Here is an 18210-nt window from a genome sequence, read left to right as displayed (position 1 = left end):
ATGCAATATATAGATGCAAGGGTTTTGGTAATTTAGCCTCAGCCAGGAAGAATACAAGCCTCTGCATAGGATGAGTTAACTCAGAAAGAACAAAGGTTTTAAACCATCTTGTCTAAATCATGCCATAAATTCTGGTAACCCTCTTTATTACAGATCATTGCCTGTTGTAACTGAGAGCTCTGGAGAAGGCTTGATACCCGCTTTGGTGTTACCCCTCTCAGTCCAGGCACTCTTGTCAGGTTTACTTCAACCACAGAGCTGTGATTTTATCTAATTACATGTGAAATTATCATATCCACCCATCCATATGGGTGGATCGGGGTACTGGTAAAACACACCGGCACCAAACCGTGCCAAATCTGCCCTTTTCAGATCGGTACTACTGCGTCAACGACATCAAGGAAACCTACCCAACCCCCCCGAGGACTCGGAAGATACGGCCAAGGCTACGGTTCAAAGCGGGCAGGAGGTATTTATTTTCCTCCTTCCACGCCAGCCAAAACGAAAGAACGGCGGGATGCGAGGGGCTGCTCCCGCCCAGGGGAACGGCGCAGTGCGGGGCTGTTCGCGTTTCGGGAGAACGGCGGGGTGCGGCGGGGGGGGGGGGGGGGGGTGTCGCCCCCGCTCCCGCCCCCGGGCCGGTCAGCAGCGCCTCAGCCTCGAAGCGCCGGTGCGCGGGAACCGCCGCCCCTCACAGCGCGCAGAGCATGCTGGGGGCACGGCCGCCCGCGGGTCCTTCGCCGTTGAGGCTGTCCGCTGCCAGCCTGATCCGCCCCGTCGCGGCGATTAGTCGCTCCCCGCCGCGGCTCCCGTTCCTCTCGCTTCGGAGGAGGCCGCGGGGCGGCGCCCAGCGGGCCGTTGGCGGGGGCGATACCGCTTTTCCCCGCCGAGCCGGCAGCGCCGTCCCCTCAGGGCAGGGATAGTCGTCCGGAGCGACGCCTGCGTGCCAAGGGGTGGGGCCCTGCGGCCGGCGTCACGTGACGGCGCCGGCCGGCGGCGGAGGGGAGCGGCGGTGACAGCGGCTGAGGCAGGCGGCCGGCCCCGCCGCCGCCATGGGCAGTGAGTACGGGCGGCGCCGGCCCGACGGCGGGGGGCGGCCCGGGGAGCCGGCCCGGGCCGGGGGACGGCGGCCCTGGGGAGGGAGCGGGGTCGTTGCCTGCGTGAGGGCGGGACGCAGCCGGCCGCCGGCCCGGCGGGCTGAGGTGGCGGCGTGCCTGCGGTGCCCGCCCCAGGCAGGCCGGCGGGGCGGCGGCAGCGGGGCTCCCTCCTCCCGAGCAGGTTGGCCTGCAGCCGGGCAGAGGGGGAGACGAGGCACCACTTGGCACCGCTTCGTGCTGGGTTATTTGTTTTTTTCCTCTGGCCTTAGTATTTTAACGTGGGAGCCGTGCCGCCTTCTGTGGAGCAAGATGCACCATCTGATGAGCTGTCTGAGGGCTTGGAATAAATAAAGGAGAAATAATGGCACAGCAAAGTGTAAAAGTAAACATGGCATTTCGACCAAAATGTTACTTAACTTGGCTTGCAGTGTAATAAATGCATTTGCTTTGAAGAGGTACTGATGGTTGTTTTCTATGGCTATCCAAATGTGTTGGGGCTGGGAATAATGTGCAAGTTGTGGAGGACTAATTCCCCACCGAGCACATGTGCTTGGATTTATTTGTTTATTTTTTTTTCCAGAGAGAGTTCAAACTGTTGAGCCTTTTTATGTTTTTAAAGGAGAAACTGTGAAGAGAGGTGTATCAAAAGTTAAAATTCCCCAAAGTTCTGATCAGAATAAGCGTTGCCGTGATTTAAATTATGATTTCTGAACGTATTTTAGCAACTGAATTATTTTCTCAGCTAAATACTTCTGTAAAATACAAGATACTAATCTCTACATGGATGCTTTTTGATGTCAGTATCCTTTGCATCCGTGTTTAACTAGCACAGACTGATACTAGGTCATTTATTTTTAGATGGAATACAATTTAGTTCACTTCTGGTGATAGATACAGTGCCACTTCTCATCTGAAACGATTCCAGCTGTGGAAAAAAGAAGAGGCCATATCTGATTAGAACAAGAATTCTCTGTCACACTTTTGTCCTGTTTTCAACTGCTTTAAGAAGAGGGCGTTAGTTTTCAGACATTGAATTAGACTGTGTGTTGATGAAATAATTCACTTATAAAGTGTTATTTATACTTTATGTTTTCTCCTAGAAGTTAAATAAAGTTGCATGAAGTTTTGTAAATTCATGAAGGTTCATTAATATATTTTTTTCTGTTCTTTTGTGTGTGTGTCTGTTTCCTTTTTTTGGAACAGTAAAATTTTTAGAAGTTATTAAGCCATTCTGTGCAGTGTTACCTGAAATCCAGAAACCGGAAAGAAAAGTGAGTGCCACGTTATGTTCTTACTTTTATTGGTTCACAGATAATAGAGTATTGTGATATTAGAGTCCATGCTCCAACATAAATACAGAGAGTGGGCCTTGAACTGGGATGTGTTCTTTGGAAGGCGGGGGAGTCCACGTTAAGGTAAAAGATTACCATGATGATGAATTCTTAACAGCCTTCTGATGGATTGTTCCACTTGGTAATTGTGCTAACTAACTTTTGAAAATAAGTCTCATCTCTAGACTAGGTTTATTCACAAAGGCTTGTGCTGTAATTCAGGAACCACAAATTTAGTTCTTCCTTTCCCACAAAATATTTTCCGCTCCCATAGCTGTGATTCACCTTGATGAGGTGGGAAAGTGATCTGTGATATAGTTCAGGTAATTGCTCCCTGTTCATCTACTGGATGTGACACTTTTCCTTGTTCTGAAATCAGTCAACTGATCTCATTTACAGCTGATCTCTCTATTCCCCTAGCCCTAGAAGCTCCTCCCATTTTCTAGATTAAAATTAGTTAATTTCTACAGATCAGAAAAAGACCTGCCTTGTCAAAAAAAAAAAAAAAACAACCCCAAACCCCACCGTGTTTTACTTCCAAAGCTCAAGCCAGCATGTATCGCCTAGTTGACAGAGGTTCTAATTAGAGTAACACATTTACCTAATACTCATTGTTATAACCGGCATGAAAATGCCTTAAGAGCTAAATGTTGATATTTTTTTTTTTATATTCACAAAAAGGAAATGCATAGCTGGGGACATGACACCATCCGAGAGAATCTTTTGCTGATGAGAGATTCGCAAAGGTTAGGACTGGACGCAGAGGTGTTTGTGCCAGTAACCGTAGCTGAACCTACTGGATTGAATGGAGAAAATTTGGAAAAAAGGGCTGATTATTCCACTCTGGAACTGATTATTAAAAAGATTGGGATTTATCCCGTGGCTCTTTCCTCCCATCTGTCTTTCCTTGTTGCTTTCCAGCATCTTTCCCTCTTGGGACAGGTTTCCAAACAAGTTACTTAGGTCAGACAAAGGCATCTCCAGCGTCAGACCCTGTGCTAAGCTTTGGAGGCACCAGCTCTGAGTGGCAGGTACCCACCTTTGTTTCTGCAGCAGTGAACCTTGGTGCAGTCTGTTGGTGCTGGCTGATGGCATATCTGTGATGAGTTGGTTACATCCATCCCATTTTTGTCAGTGAAGTGGATGGGAAGAGGAAGCTAAGATCAATCTACAGATAATGATGTTTCTGGAAGCTCGTTGACAGTTGTGATTTTTCTCTTGTTCTTTTCCTCCTCCCTTTCTGTTTGCCAGAGAGGACGAGGGGCTTGATCTGTCCACGTCCTCCAGCAGCAGATGAAGGATGCCTAGAGGGGTGCTGAGATTCCTGTCCTCCCTATTTGGGTCACTTTGTCTTTATTACTATCTAGGTCGCTGTCTCGGCAATGACTGCCAGTTGCCAGCTTTGTACACATCCGAAGTGAAAATATAATTGGGAACATCTTTCCGAGCCCTTTGACCATTTTAAGTTATGTTCCTTGCTTGTGTGTAGTTTATCAAGTAACCTAGGTCATTCTATATAACTGTAATTCTTTGTTAGTTATTGTTTTCTTGCAAGCCATCACTGGCAGACATCATTAGTAATAGTTTTAGCAGATTGGTTAAGGCCAGGACAAGAAATTAAGATTAAAAAAATAGAGAAAGGAATATATTTTCTTTAAACTTGTATTGATTGTTAAGTGAAGATGAAGTTTTGGTTCAGTTGGGCTCTCGTTGGATCATTTTGCTGTTATTGTTGGCGAGGGAAGTGGGCTTTTTCTGTCACTAGGGAGTGTTGCTTTTGTGTTTTGGCCAACTCCATTAACAGCAGCAGTGGCTACTTCTGTCGTTAGTAGTATCTGTTCGTATTTCCCTCATGGGCACAGATTTTTCTAAGTAGAACACGCTGTTCAGAACACCAAGAGGATAACGCTTAAGTCCCTTCATTTTCATAAGTTTTAAGATAAATGTCAAAGAATGAAATGTCCAATTGAATCTGATCAGAGGATGAAATGTGCTGTCCCTGTGCTTGTTACCATTTGTGGCTGGCATATTTGGGTACCAGTCTGTATTTTGCTCTTCCTGGCATACAGATTCCGATGCCTCCTTTTTCTTTTTTTGTCTTTTTGAATCATAGAGACTGTTTTCCTTGTGAATAACTGTGATTTGGGTGGTGCAGGGTTTCTCTAATGCTCCTATTCACTGCAGTTACAGGGACAGCCAGAGGAGTTGTAGAGCTTGACTGATGCCTCAGAAGCTAAGGTTAACTGTTGGGCTGCAGTGATAATTTGGTGAAGCATTTTTCTTTTTAAAAGTTTCTACTTAAAATCTGAATTACGGAATTCAAACAGCACTTGGTAAAGTGGGTCAGCACTGCATAAAGGCTAACACAAGATACTGTTTGGATTTATTTGCTGCTGTTGCTATTTTTCTTTTTTTAACTTTGTACTGTAAGTATTTTTAGCATCTGGCCTCTTTTAAAGAGTGAGGCAATAGCAGCACATAAATTAAATTACTGGGCTTGTTTTGCTTCTAGGTAAGTGCATGCTTTCACTTGCAAAGATACAGACTGCTTCTGGGTTTTGTTTTGCTTGGGAAGCTGTGCGGCTGCTGCGTCGGTTTGTAGGCTCTCATTTGTGGGTGTTCAGTACCTACAAAATCAGGCACTACTCTTTTTCTTGTTACCTCTCTACAGGCAGATTCAGTGGAGGTTGGAGGCAGAAAGCTGGTATTTCTGCTGTATCTATCTTACGTGTTAGTTTGTGTTATGTTTTAGTAGCTGCTGTACTCTTGCCTACAGTGAACACATTTATCCTAATGTTTACGGTCCGTGGAGGAGAGGTGGGAACTTGAACATAGCACTGTATCTTAGCGCTCTCTGGTCTCTTCAAGTGCTTTTCTTTCTGTCCCGTGCTTCAAGTAATCCTCTGGTTCAAACTTAAATCTTGTCATTCTTCTCTTCGTGCACCCTGCACTAGTTACGGTTGCCTCAAATGTTGTCACTCTGAGATTCTCTTCAATGTATTGGTGACTAATAGTCGTTGATCTGACCTTCTTTGAAGTAATATATAATCTACATCGATACAAATATTTTTGGATGGAAAAAAAAGAGTCTTTAAAATGATTTTGTGGTCTTTGTCCATGAACGTACAATGGTGAATTTAAGCTTCCTTTAACAACCTTTGAAGAACTTAATTCTAAGTATTTTGAATTGCTCTCCAAAAGTCACGGTTCTTCTAGTTTTTATCACTTGTCTTCACAGCAGTTAAATCCCTTAAAAAACTTTATAGTGCTTTAGTTTAATAACTTCCAGCCTTACAAAACAGTGCCTCTAATCCATTGAAGCCTAGAGCACTGAAGATAAGGTTTTTTTGCATTAATCTTTCATGTTTGTTCTGGGGTGTCCATGGTTTTAGCCATGCTGTTGCTTTACTACAGTATTAGAATACTATATATAAAATACATTCTACTGACTGAATGTCAGCTACACTGTCTGCCACATCCCATCTAAGTTTTCTTTGACTACACAGAAGCCCATGACTGTCTGTCTCTATAAAATCTGAATCATATTAAAAATAAATCCTAATGAGCAATGATGCCTTATGGTTCAATATCTTCACATTTAATTCTGAATGATACAGCATGTAGTAGTAATGTGAGAGTGCTGTGAAAATCCTACATACAGTGAACACCCTAATACCTACAATCTGTTCTGTAGATCCAGTTCAGAGAGAAGGTGCTATGGACGGCTATCACGCTCTTCATCTTCTTAGTGTGCTGCCAGGTAGGTGCTGGTGTTCTCTGTGTTTCAGAAAATGTGCTTCTGTGCATCTGAAAAAAAGAATGCGGAAAGTGTGAGAAGTTCTTGTTTCATGTTGACCTACCAGTTTCAGTCATGTATTTTTATGGTTAAGTATTTAAAGAAACCTGATTCTCTGAAAAAGTCTTTATTATTGACTGTGTATGTTTTCAGAAACTAATGTTTTCTGTTTAGTCTAAAATATATAATGTTTTTTTCTTGTTATATGAAAGGCCCAATCAAATGATGATACTGGCTGCAGGATAGATGGCCAGGCTAATTATTCACTGAGTAGTATAAACACACTGAGCAATATTATACGTTCTTTACCCTCTGTTCATAGATAAATTTAAATTTTAGCAGTAACAAATTTGTATGTGAAATAAAGTGACTGCTTTTACGTGATTTCTCTTGAACAAGCGGATGGGTTGTAAAGATTTCAGAAAAATGTTTTTCTAAGATGTTTAAAGTCTCATTTAGAACTTGGGTGGGTTTTTTTTTGTGAATATACTGGCAAATATATTAGCTGAAACCCCTCCAAAACACAGGTCTTTGTAAACACTTATGTGATCTTTATTGCTCACAGTTTCAGGAGTTCCTAGAACCTGTACCTGGGTTGTAAACAGATAGTGTTGGGTTTTTTTTAAAAGAATACTCGGATGTTGCAGAAGATGAGAACTTGATATATATCTTTTAGAACTTTTAGACCTCTTAGGCTGTTTAAGATTAACCATACATCTTCAGAATCGGGCTTTTAGGTTATATGTATTAACTTGCCCGTTCCAGACTCTGGAGCAGTAGTTTAGTAATTTTGTTTACAACTCTGAAGGACCGTTGAAAGGCTAAACCCACCTCTTGTACCTACCTGTTTTTTTGGAAGGAGGAGGTGGGAATGATCCTAGAGCTAGAAAAGAACACGTAGTTGATTTGTTTCCTAGCTGCTGGATAGATGCATAATTAAGATTTTGAATCTGTGACAAAGGTTATAGTAGTTGAATGGGAGATCGGACGGCGCAGACTAGAGTTTTCAGGAATCTATAAGATTGACTAGATTCCTTGTCTACTGTTTTTATGATTAAGAAGGGTTTTAAAGAGCTCAAAATCCCTCTGTATTGACATACAGAACGTTGAAGGTTTTGTATAAACGTGGCTAACTTTGACAGTTCCGTGTATGGAATATTTTAAAACATATTCCCAGCCATACAATCTGAATATTTAAACTTGCTGGAGGAAGATATTTACATTGTAGTTTATGCTGTATCTTTAATTTGTACTGAAACTAAATGCTGTTTAGGACAAACAAACAAACTGGCTTTCTTCTGTCTTCTCAAAGATGTTTTGCTACAGTTTCTTCTTTTTTTTTTTTTAAACTCAAAATTACTGCAAAAATTTCGGTGAAATAAATAATGGAATATCATATAATATTTTTCCCTGTTCTGTTAATGATTTCTCGTGGCTAACCTATTTGTTTTATGCTTTTTCTGTTCTTTTGCGGGACTGTAGTACTCCAGAACTGTGTACGTCGGGCATTTACATCTTCAACTTCAGTAATCTGGTTTATGTGCACCGACTCTTCTTTCTAGGGGTTTCTGCATTTTCCTGTAGAAGGGTCTTACTTTACATAGTTTAGTCCTCTGAGTCATACCTCAGTTGGAGAATTAAAATAGATGGTGTCAGTATCTCTGTTATTGTATGTTCTGGTTTAAATGAAAAAAAAAAGAAAAGGAATAAATTATATTAAACAGTGTAACAGTAGAATCATTAGACGTTATGATTTTTGGATTAATGCAAGCTTTCTTTGTGTATCTGCTTCATACCGCTGTGCGCTTTGACAGATACCTTTGTTTGGAATCATGTCGTCAGATTCTGCAGATCCCTTCTACTGGATGCGAGTCATTCTTGCGTCAAACAGAGGTTAGTAGATTATTTCCTTTCTTTCTGTTCTGTAGGAGTGTAAACAGACCAGGAGTAAAAGGGTTGGCTGTTAAATTTCACACAACCCAGATGTCACGTTGACACACTTTGTGAAGTTCTTAACACAGGGGTAATTAAAATTGACCGATACTTGGGCAAGTACTTCATCTTAGGAGTGGGGTTTCCTTTGATGTGCAGATGAGATTAATCTTGATGCTCAAGTTTTGGGGTGATTCTGTTTCGAATTGTAGAGCAGTCTCTCCGATTAATACATGGGGCAGCGAATCTTAGGCCCCACCACTTATGAACAGCACTAATGTGCAGCATGAGAGTGTTGACTAGAAAATACCTTACGTGTGCAAGTTACTCCTCGTAATATTTTGGCAACGTTACAGGTGAGGTGGGAAAGCTAAGGGCAGAGATGATGAGGCTTATAGTTTAGCAAAGCCAAATGAGCCTATTTTGGACTAGACAAGTGAATCCAAATCAGCTGTATAAGGAGACTTAAAGTAACGCTGGAAGTCTAACACTTAAGATGGGTGACCTGATATGCGTGACTAAATGGGGACACTGACCTCATTTGTGTCTTGGAAAATTGGCTGGAAGTAAGAAAACCAGTGGAACCCTCTCAAGTGAAGGTACTTAGGAATGGCAAATTTTATCACACCAGTGAAGAAAATAAATTAAGGTAAATAAATTAGCTGTTTCAAACTCTACTGCAGAATGGGCATGTAAAAATTCTGTGTCTCGCTAGTAGCATGTGACAATAAGCTAAATATGCTATCCACTACCCAGAGAGAGTGGTACCAGTGGCCAAGGAAAGACTAGAGAGACTGTAAAGGCAACAAAAAGCCTGAGTGGGAAAGTTGATTTATGCCTAAGTCAGCTGACTAGATGTCATTGGAGGATGTGAGGTAAAGACTAAAGTTTTTGACATTGTAATTTTCTTGCTGTTGGAGAAGCAGAGATTTCCATGAGAGGTGACATGGTATTTAACGTGGTACTGAACAGTGTGTAGACTGTAGGGTGCAAGTATGAAAGAATCACATTATAATAATGGCTTTAATGCTTTCACATTTTGCATTTTGGTAGCAGGGAAAACAGTAAAAATAAAAAATTGTGCAGTAATGCTTGAAATTTTTAAAAATTAGAACTGAAATGAGGACTCTGGTGGTTAGGCAGAAATGAAGACTCAAGACAATAGGGGAGGTGCTCAAAACCCCTTTGTTAAATTTAGATTACTTATCGAAGGCTCTTCAGGAAATTAAGTTATTGCAGGATGAGAGGAAAGACCTAATGGCTTAAGAACTGATTGAAAAGATCAGAAGAAATGTCTGTACAAATCTGTAAGGTGCCACAAATTGAAGACTGCATGCAGTTTTAATCTACCATGTCACAAAGGATATAGTGGAACTAAAAAAAAAAAAAACAGTCAAGGAAAAGGCACCAGGGAGAATCTGAGATAGATGTTAATCTATAGAAAGAGATCCTAGAAGATAAAGGGTTTTTTGCTATGAAATGTGCATATCCCAAATGTCTTGTAAGTCTTCATCTCTGGAAAAAATGGATAGGGAATGAATAGTCACTTTTTCCTTATACTGTAAGAGGAAAGGGGCAGCCAATGGTACTATTAAGCAGCACATGTAACTCAAAATAATTCTGAATAAAACACTGGCAGAAGTTGCCAGAAGCAGTTTCTGAATAAATGACTGATATATGGGAAAAGGGAGATGGAGAATGATACTTCCCCCCAGAGCAGGGGCTCCTTTCAGAGGTGGGGTGTGAGGACAGAGAAGCTTTGAGGCTGACCAGCTATGGATATACTGTTTCTGCTGCTTTTCATCTTCCGCGTGACCTTGCAGACCGTGCTTCCTTCCCCTGTCACTGGTGGTTGTTGAGACTTGTAAGTCTGCAGTGGCTAAATAGTTTTTTATTAATAATTTTATTGGTAATTTTATAGTGGAACGCTGCTGTATTACATGTGAGAGCAGACTTCCACTTAAATCCAGAGTTCCACTTTCTCCCCTTCTGCTCCGCTCTGGTGAGACCCCACCTAGAGTACTGTGTCCAGCTCTGGAGTCCTCAGCACAAGAAGGACGTGGACCTGTTGGAGTGAATCCAGAGGAGGCCACAGAGATGCTCAGGGGGCTGGAGCAGCTCCCCTGTGAGGACAGGCTGAGAGAGTTGGAGTTGTTCAGCCTGGAGAAGAGAAGGCTCTGGGGAGACCTTATTGCAGCCTTTTGGTATTTGAAGGGGGCCTATAAGAAAGAAGGGGGCAATCGTTTTAGCAGGGCCTGATTGTGATAGGACAAGGGGTAATGGTTTTAAACTAAAGGAGGGAAGATTTAGACTAGATATAAGGAAGAATTTTTTTACTATGAGGGTGGTGAAACTCTGGCACAGGCTGCCCAGAGAGGTGGTAGATGCTCCATCCCTGGAAACATTCAAGGTCAGGTTGGACGGGGCTCTGAGCCACCTGATCCAGCTAAAGATGTCCCTGCTCACTGCAGGGGGGTTGGACTGAGTGGCCTTTGCGGGTCCCTTCCAGCCCAAACTATTCTATGATTAAATGTACATGATTGAAAATAATTCTAGGCTGATTCTCTTTTGAATTTCCCTGATGGATATTGTGACTTAACATCAGAAAAAAATGTGCATTACTTATTTCCCTTGAGTGACTGTGTAAAAGATGGCAATGAAGTAATTTGATCTGGCCTAATTGAATATTAAACTTGTAAAATGTGTTCTTACCCATTTTTCTTTAAGGTTCCAGCTTGGGAAATGTGGGAAGTGTGATCACTTGGTAGTTCTAGTTTTTTAATTTTCATCCAAATTTTCAACATTCTGATTTTTTAAGCTTTCAGCATCTTCAGATAGGAGAAAATTTTCTGGTATTAGCTGAAGGACAAATTAAATTTCAGAACGTAATCTCTTCATAATGCTGTTGCTCCAAAAAGATGATGTGGAAGAATGTTTCTGTACTGAGATGGGAGAGTATATTGTACAGGCAAGAGGCGGGCTGTCTTCCTCAGTTCAGCTGCTTTCTGTACGTTCAGTTCAGCTCCCACACTGCATTCTAATATAACTCAAGCAGGTATCAGTGCTTGAACAAGACCTTGCTGAGAATATTTCTAAATTAAAAGTATTGGGTAGTAGTTGGGGTGTTGCAGGTGCATCAGTCTGAGGATGCTAGCAAAATGAGTGATGCCGCAGATTTTATTACGCTAGATGAAGTGACTGGGAGGGAAAACCAGGCAGGTTTTCTGGATTATACACCTGTGTGCTGCAGCAGGAATGTTTTATGAAGTCCTGTCACCCTGTTCAAGTTGTTTACAGTTGGAAGTTGTTACCTTGGTGACATTGCGCCAGTAGATGAGTTGGCAGAGTAGAGCATCTTAATGGCATGTGTTTGTTTTGTTGAGAACTAGTTTAATCCTAAACTTCTGCGCCCCTAACTAGAGTCGGTGATTCAGAGAGCATCTTTCTTGTGGGCTTCAAAATTAAAAGTTTTGGAAAATGTGACAGTTGAAGCACTGACAGAGTAAACAACCAGGGGCAAGACACTTTCCAGTGAAAGGTTCCAAACAGCTCAGCTTCAGTGTGCCGTGACCTTTAGTGTTAGCCTGGTTTCACAAAAATACTGGGGAGTGAAAAGCCACGTTGTTTTTTCATGCTGCTTTCCAAATTACAGATTTTAACACAGCAGCCTGCGAGGAGATAATGGTCTTTGTTATGGTTATACTTGCACTGGAATATACATGTTTGAAGCGTTACGAAAAATGCTCCTTATAGGTCAGAAACCTTTCAAGAGACCTAATATCCTCAGAGTATAATTCTTTAGGAGAGATGCTTGAATGGCAGTTGTGTTAATTTTTCTTCTTGTTTAGGAACTTTGATGGAATTGGGTATCTCACCCATTGTGACATCTGGTTTGATCATGCAGCTGCTAGCTGGAGCAAAGATCATTGAAGTTGGTGATACTCCAAAAGACAGAGCCTTGTTCAATGGAGCTCAGAAATGTAAGCACTGTTCCAGTTAAAATTAATAAGCATATTTTTATGGGGAAAGCAGCCTGCCTAAGTGATAGTAGATGTGAGAGCTCTTTTGTAGGTGATTTCAGCAGATTTTAAGAGGATTTGCTTTCTCTCTTGTTTTAGTATTTGGGATGATTATTACCATTGGACAAGCCATTGTGTATGTTATGACTGGAATGTATGGAGATCCTGCCGAAATGGGTGCTGGAATTTGTCTTCTTATTATAATTCAGGTTTGTAACGAGCTATTTTGTGTTTAACTGAGACTGCGTAGATACAGTAGAGCTGACAGGAAAAATCTTTGTCTGCCTTTTATTTATTTATTTTTAATGCTATAAAGCAGCATCCTTTGTATCTGTCTATACATGAGAAAGTCTAAATATTCCATAAAGGAGGAGCAAGTTGGAATAGTTGATATCAAAAATGTTTCAGATAGGAGTGGCTGTTTCATTCAAAACACAGGAACTGGTAGACTTTGAAAGCAGTAGCTGCTGTTCAGTACCCTGCAGGACTTCTCACTCCACAGTGCAGATGCAGCTTGGAGACTTTATCCTGTAGAGCAAAGCAGTAAATGCACGAACTTAAATGCTTTTTTGAAAAGAAAAAAGTGCTTACTGAGTCATCTGTTCGCTAGCGTCAGTGTTGAAAAGTCACCGAGATCGGTGCCAGGTGAGATGCGCAGGCAGTTGTACGTGAGAGGGCAAAAATACGGCACTAAGGGTATTTAGATGAAAAACTTTAACGATCACTCTCCACCATGATGAAAACACTGAAGCAGGGAATTAATACATAATTCTTCACTTGATTTATTCTTGTTTCTGCTCAGTTTTGTTTCTTTTCCCGCAGCTGTTTGTTGCTGGTTTGATTGTGTTGCTGTTAGATGAGTTGCTACAGAAAGGTTATGGCTTGGGGTCTGGCATTTCCCTGTTCATTGCTACCAATATCTGTGAAACCATTGTCTGGAAGGCTTTTAGTCCCACTACCATCAATACTGGCAGAGGTACGTGTGCGATTACAATTAGTTACATCGTGTTTCAGTGTTACATAAACTAGCAAATGTTTACCAGATGGATATTGAAAAAAAAAAAGATGTTTTAATGTGTGATGATTAACTTCTAAAGTCGGTTGTCTGACATGGCAGATGAAAATGTCTGACTTACGTGAAGATTAATAACCTACAAGTTTGCCTTTGCTGATTTGAATTGCAGTAGTTTAAAATGGGACTCAAAGCTGCTTGACTGAAAATTTTTGTATTTCCAAACTGAAATAGTCTTGGTTTAGCATCACTTAGTTGATAGAAATAGAGAAGGTAAGAAATTCTGCATGTTCGGAGTTGTTGTTTATGATCCAGCTGTTGTTGGTGGCTATGGGATACTTTTGTGTTGGTGCCTCCAAATGACTTCAAGCTAGTTTGATTCTTCAGAGACTGCCATCTCTTCATTCCTCAGCCTGTCTTTGACATCCTGTCCTGAAATACCAAGTTAAGATACAGCCTGTTTGCATCAACAAGTTTACTCGTTTAATTTCAAATAATAACATTTGAAATCCTGAGCTGTCTCTTTAGTTTTCTTTCATTTTCACCTGATTTTTAGTAGTTCTGTCTATTGCATTTTATTAGTGTTTTTCTAAAGCTAGTTTTCTCCTCGTTTATCATTTCTTCCTTCCAATCATCTTCCTGCCCTCAGAAAAGAAAGAATATTCTTTCATGTGTGTGACTTGGGTTTGGTTTGTTTTTTTTTTTACCCAGGAATAATGTTTTGGCAGATTATTCTACATTCTGTAAGCTAAAACAGAATCCCATATTGTGATTCATTTGTTGTAACAGGATTTATGTCCTATTGTATCTGATTTTATATGTGTCATTCTTAAAATTTCCATCTTTTTTCATGTTTTTAATTCACAGATTAACATTTCTTCTTTATTTTTTTCGCTTTGTGCAGGAACAGAGTTTGAGGGGGCTGTGATTGCATTATTTCATCTTCTGGCTACACGAACTGACAAAGTCCGGGCTTTGCGGGAAGCTTTCTACCGACAGAATTTGCCCAACCTCATGAATCTGATTGCTACAGTATTTGTATTTGCTGTAGTCATATATTTTCAGGTAAAATGAGAAATTCCTCATAGCAGCTCTGAATAGGTAGAAGTGCACGGACCCCAGAGAGTAGAGTCACTGGGAGAAAATGCAAAAGTTACACTTGAGTAACTGAAGTATCTCAGCTTTGAGGACAAAACTCTCCTTATTTCAATATTCTTATTTCAGTAACGTCCCTCTGTGACAGTAAAGCTGTCTGACTGTGAAGTTTTACAGCCAGACGTACTTGTACTCAGACAGTGATGTGATCTCACATCCCATTAAATGCCATACATGCTATGAGGGTATTTTTACTAAAAATGGATTCTGGAACTGCCGTGGTTCCAGATATACTTGGTATATCTTCCAATAATATACTTGGTAGTAATAGTTGACTTAAAAGAATACCTTTGGGTAGAGCTAAAGAACTGTGCTGCTTTGGGGGGCGCGTGATACAGATTTGTTCTAGCAAACAACTGTGTGATTAATGCATAGCTTGCTGGTTTTCCCCTAATTTTCTTGAAATAATTAGCTAGTATTTCTTTTTAATTTTAAGTGTTCAGTGAAATGGACACTAAAGGACGTCCATATGGTGGGTTTTTTTCTTTTTGCGCGTGTGTGGCTAAAATGTGTGTGGGGGTTGTGTTTTGTTTTTTAAGCTGTTGAGTCAGAGTGCTGGCAAAAAACCTGAATTCTCTAGTTTTCGAAGCCATGTGGCTTTTCTTGGGTCTACTCGGAGAGGAGCCTGCCCCAGAAAACAGAAGGCTGGGCTTGCTGCACAAAAGCCTGCTGTTGGCTGGCTGGTTAAGTTAAAAGCCATTAAAGGCTTTTATCAACCCCTATCCTATAAGGTGTATTTTAGAGGAGCATCATTTAGCAGATGAGAGGTCGTGTTTATGTAAAAAGAATGTGATACAAGCAGGCAATAACACTTGTAGTTCCTTAAAATTTGTAATCCAGGCTGTAGCAGAAAGCCTTTGGGTTTTCCTGTCTCAGCCCTTGCACTCCTTGTTTTCCTAGCAGGAGCTCCATGGTCAGGAACAGCTTGTAGGCACACTAGGAATACCGTCCATCTTGGAAATCAGCTTGGCGCATTTGTGTTCTTTCCCATAGGGGTTTCGTGTTGATTTACCTATCAAGTCTGCGCGATACCGTGGGCAGTACAGTAGCTATCCTATCAAGCTCTTTTATACCTCCAACATTCCCATCATTCTGCAGTCTGCCTTAGTTTCGAACCTCTACGTCATTTCCCAGATGTTGTCTGTTCGGTTTAGTGGCAACTTCTTGGTGAACTTACTAGGACAGTGGGCAGTAAGTATTTTACCACTTCTTAATAATGATTAATATAAAATTATTTGGATATATGACTTTGTTGAACTTTGGTATTTAACCAGCAGAAAACTGGAATACTTACTTTTTAACATTTGTTCATAAGAGCTGTTTCAAACACTGAAGAGGAGTTCCCCTATAAATACAGGATAAGAATGTGAGAGAGCTGTGAGAAATAACTGCTTGCCTTTTTCTTCCCCTCTCATAGGATGTCAGTGGCGGTGGCCCTGCTCGCTCCTATCCCGTCGGCGGCCTGTGCTACTACTTGTCCCCTCCAGAATCTATGGGTGCAATATTCGAGGATCCTGTCCATGTAATAGTTTATATAATATTTATGTTGGGATCCTGCGCGTTCTTCTCAAAGACTTGGATTGAGGTGTCTGGCTCGTCAGCGAAAGACGTAGGTGTTCCGATAAACGTGCCTCGATGTTTTCAAACACTGCCTCTAACTTAGAACTGCCTACTGCTGACTGATCAGGTATTGCTCTGACTGTCAGGTGACTGTGAAACACTGCAGCAGTTTCATAAAATTCTGGTTTTTGCAGGTTGCCAAGCAACTCAAAGAACAGCAAATGGTGATGAGAGGCCACAGGGATACTTCGATGGTTCATGAGCTTAACAGGTGAGGAAATGCAGACTTCCAGCTGGATGGCTAAGAGTGCTGGGGAGGTGTCAGCTAGAGCAGATATTCTCAGAAAAATCTGAACCTGTTTCCACTGCAAATGTCAAGATTCTTCCCGTTCAGCTGTCGCCTTTCCTAATAATGCAAAAGGTGTTTATAGGGGTAGGTGAGAGATTCACCCGTAGTGTCTTTAAGTGGCATAATGAGGGAGTTTGGGCTGAATCTCTTCCATGTTTATAACAGGAAGATCCCTTGGTTTTTACAGGTGTTTAATTTACGGTTACTGAACTAAGATGACACAACAGAAGCGGTATTTTACGCAGTATGCAAAGCCTGCAGATCTATATTGAAAGGTAGATTTATCCCTACGTATCTAAGTCAAAGCAGTTTTTCTTGGTCCTGTGGAGGTTCCATAGCACATATACACATAAAATTGTTACACTTTTAATTGAAAAGCTTTGCCAGTGTTCAGTTACTCAGCTCTCCCATCAGCAAGTACTTATTTTAGTTTCTGCTTTGTGCAAATACGGGAGATTTTAAGGGCTACGGCAGAGTTGCATTTGCAAAGCTAAATTTATTGCTCAATATTCTAGTTGGTTTAGTAGGAGATGCATTGTGGGACTCCTTGGATGAAGAGTCATGATTATGAATACCTTTTTTTCCATTGGCACAGGTATATCCCTACAGCAGCTGCGTTTGGTGGTTTGTGCATTGGTGCCCTTTCAGTATTGGCCGACTTTCTAGGAGCCATTGGGTCCGGCACTGGCATTCTTCTTGCAGTCACTATTATTTATCAGTATTTTGAAATATTTGTAAAAGAACAGGCTGAAGTTGGAGGAGTAGGTGCATTATTTTTCTAGATGTCCAAATATTTCATGGTTCGTGTGAAAGGGAAAGTATTTTGACAATATGTGTCATTTAGTCCAATAATGCTATTTTCTTTTTACTTGTTTTCAAGTGCTACGTGTCCCATTACTGTAATGGGCATTGAGCAATGCCTGTGTGCAGCATTAGTACCAGCTGCCTTAAGAATAAAGTTTACATTATCTTGTTTAAGTATTATCTAGTGTTGCCTGTAATGCTGGAAACCAATTCATCTACCTTGCTGTTCAGACACTACAGTGAGATGGTAAAATGTATCAGTTCGCTATCGGTAAATGTTTTTGCACATTAAAATGTTAAATTTATTTCCCTCTCCTTAATAGGAAAAAAAAATAATCTGAGTTCAGATTGCCATGTGACAGCGTTCTGGACAAAATTTATTTGTAGCCTGTATTTTACATTAATTTATACACTGTTTACACTTGCATTTCCCCGTCATTGAACTCGGCACTCGTTATTCCTTTGTGGTGTCTCCACCCAGGCACCTTTCTCTTAATTCTAAGGGTGGACAAGCGAACATTTTACCGGAGACTGATACTCATCTCCCCTGTGAACTGGTTCTGTGGTGGATTTGCTGCATCGTGGGGCCCAGGGCGTTTCGGTTTCTTGCCCTGGGCCAGCATGGTAGCTGCTGTCACGTTAGCAAGTCAGCCCAGTAGTTCTGTTTAAACATGTACTTGTGAAAGCTGTGCCACTGAAACTTCACGTCCACTTTGCTTTTGTGAGTCTAAAGAACCAGGCCTGGTTCCTACAGCAGTGTTCATGGAAGCGAAAGGGGGGGGAACGAGGAGTTCCTGCTGAAAATCTATTTATGTTGTCGCACTTTGCAGCGGCAATGTAACAACTGTAAACGTTAGACAATAAACTTATTTAATTAAGCTCTCTCCTGTGTCTTCTCTGTGCAAGATGTAATTCATGTGCAGTTTTTGATCATTTCTATCACGCTTTGTTAGTGAGGCAGGTCTGGAAGGCTCCCTTTTTTTCTCTTTATTCTTTCTAGAATATAATTCTAATCAGTTTCTAGCAGCCTTAATTAAAAAAACAAATCTCGAGATTCCTCCCCTTAAAACTGTTGAGCTTTTCTGCTCAGCTGTAATCAGTGACTTTTTCCCTTTGATTTCACATTTTGATCTCTTCTGTCTTCTCTCATGCTTA

General features: G+C 41.2%; 1 protein-coding gene across 3 annotated transcripts; it reads left to right on the top strand.

Annotated features, from left to right (window-relative positions):
• Window positions 1-1022: 1022 nt before the first annotated feature.
• SEC61A2 (SEC61 translocon subunit alpha 2) lies at window positions 1023-17938 on the top strand. 3 transcript variants are annotated; one of them, XM_086474725.1, is made up of 14 exons: window positions 1023-1059; window positions 2301-2400; window positions 4411-4418; window positions 5100-5245; window positions 6123-6188; window positions 8039-8117; window positions 12005-12136; window positions 12275-12384; window positions 12998-13151; window positions 14092-14252; window positions 15336-15533; window positions 15760-15951; window positions 16097-16173; window positions 16847-17938. In XM_086474725.1, exons 1-14 carry the CDS (start codon window positions 1053-1055, stop codon window positions 17031-17033), a joined length of 1617 nt encoding a protein of 538 aa, XP_086330851.1. In that variant the 5' UTR covers window positions 1023-1052; the 3' UTR covers window positions 17034-17938. The 3 variants fall into 3 exon arrangements, with proteins under 3 accessions (XP_086330851.1, XP_086330859.1, XP_086330869.1); XM_086474733.1 differs by lacking the exons at window positions 4411-4418; window positions 5100-5245 and having other exon boundaries at window positions 2301-2368; XM_086474743.1 differs by lacking the exons at window positions 4411-4418; window positions 5100-5245; window positions 6123-6188 and having other exon boundaries at window positions 2301-2368.
• Window positions 17939-18210: the final 272 nt, after the last annotated feature.

Source organism: Leptosomus discolor, chromosome 1, assembly GCF_034619465.1.
Source record: "Leptosomus discolor isolate bLepDis1 chromosome 1, bLepDis1.hap2, whole genome shotgun sequence".
Classification (NCBI taxonomy): Eukaryota; Metazoa; Chordata; class Aves; order Leptosomiformes; family Leptosomidae; genus Leptosomus; species Leptosomus discolor.
This window is presented reverse-complemented; position numbering and strand designations above follow the sequence as displayed.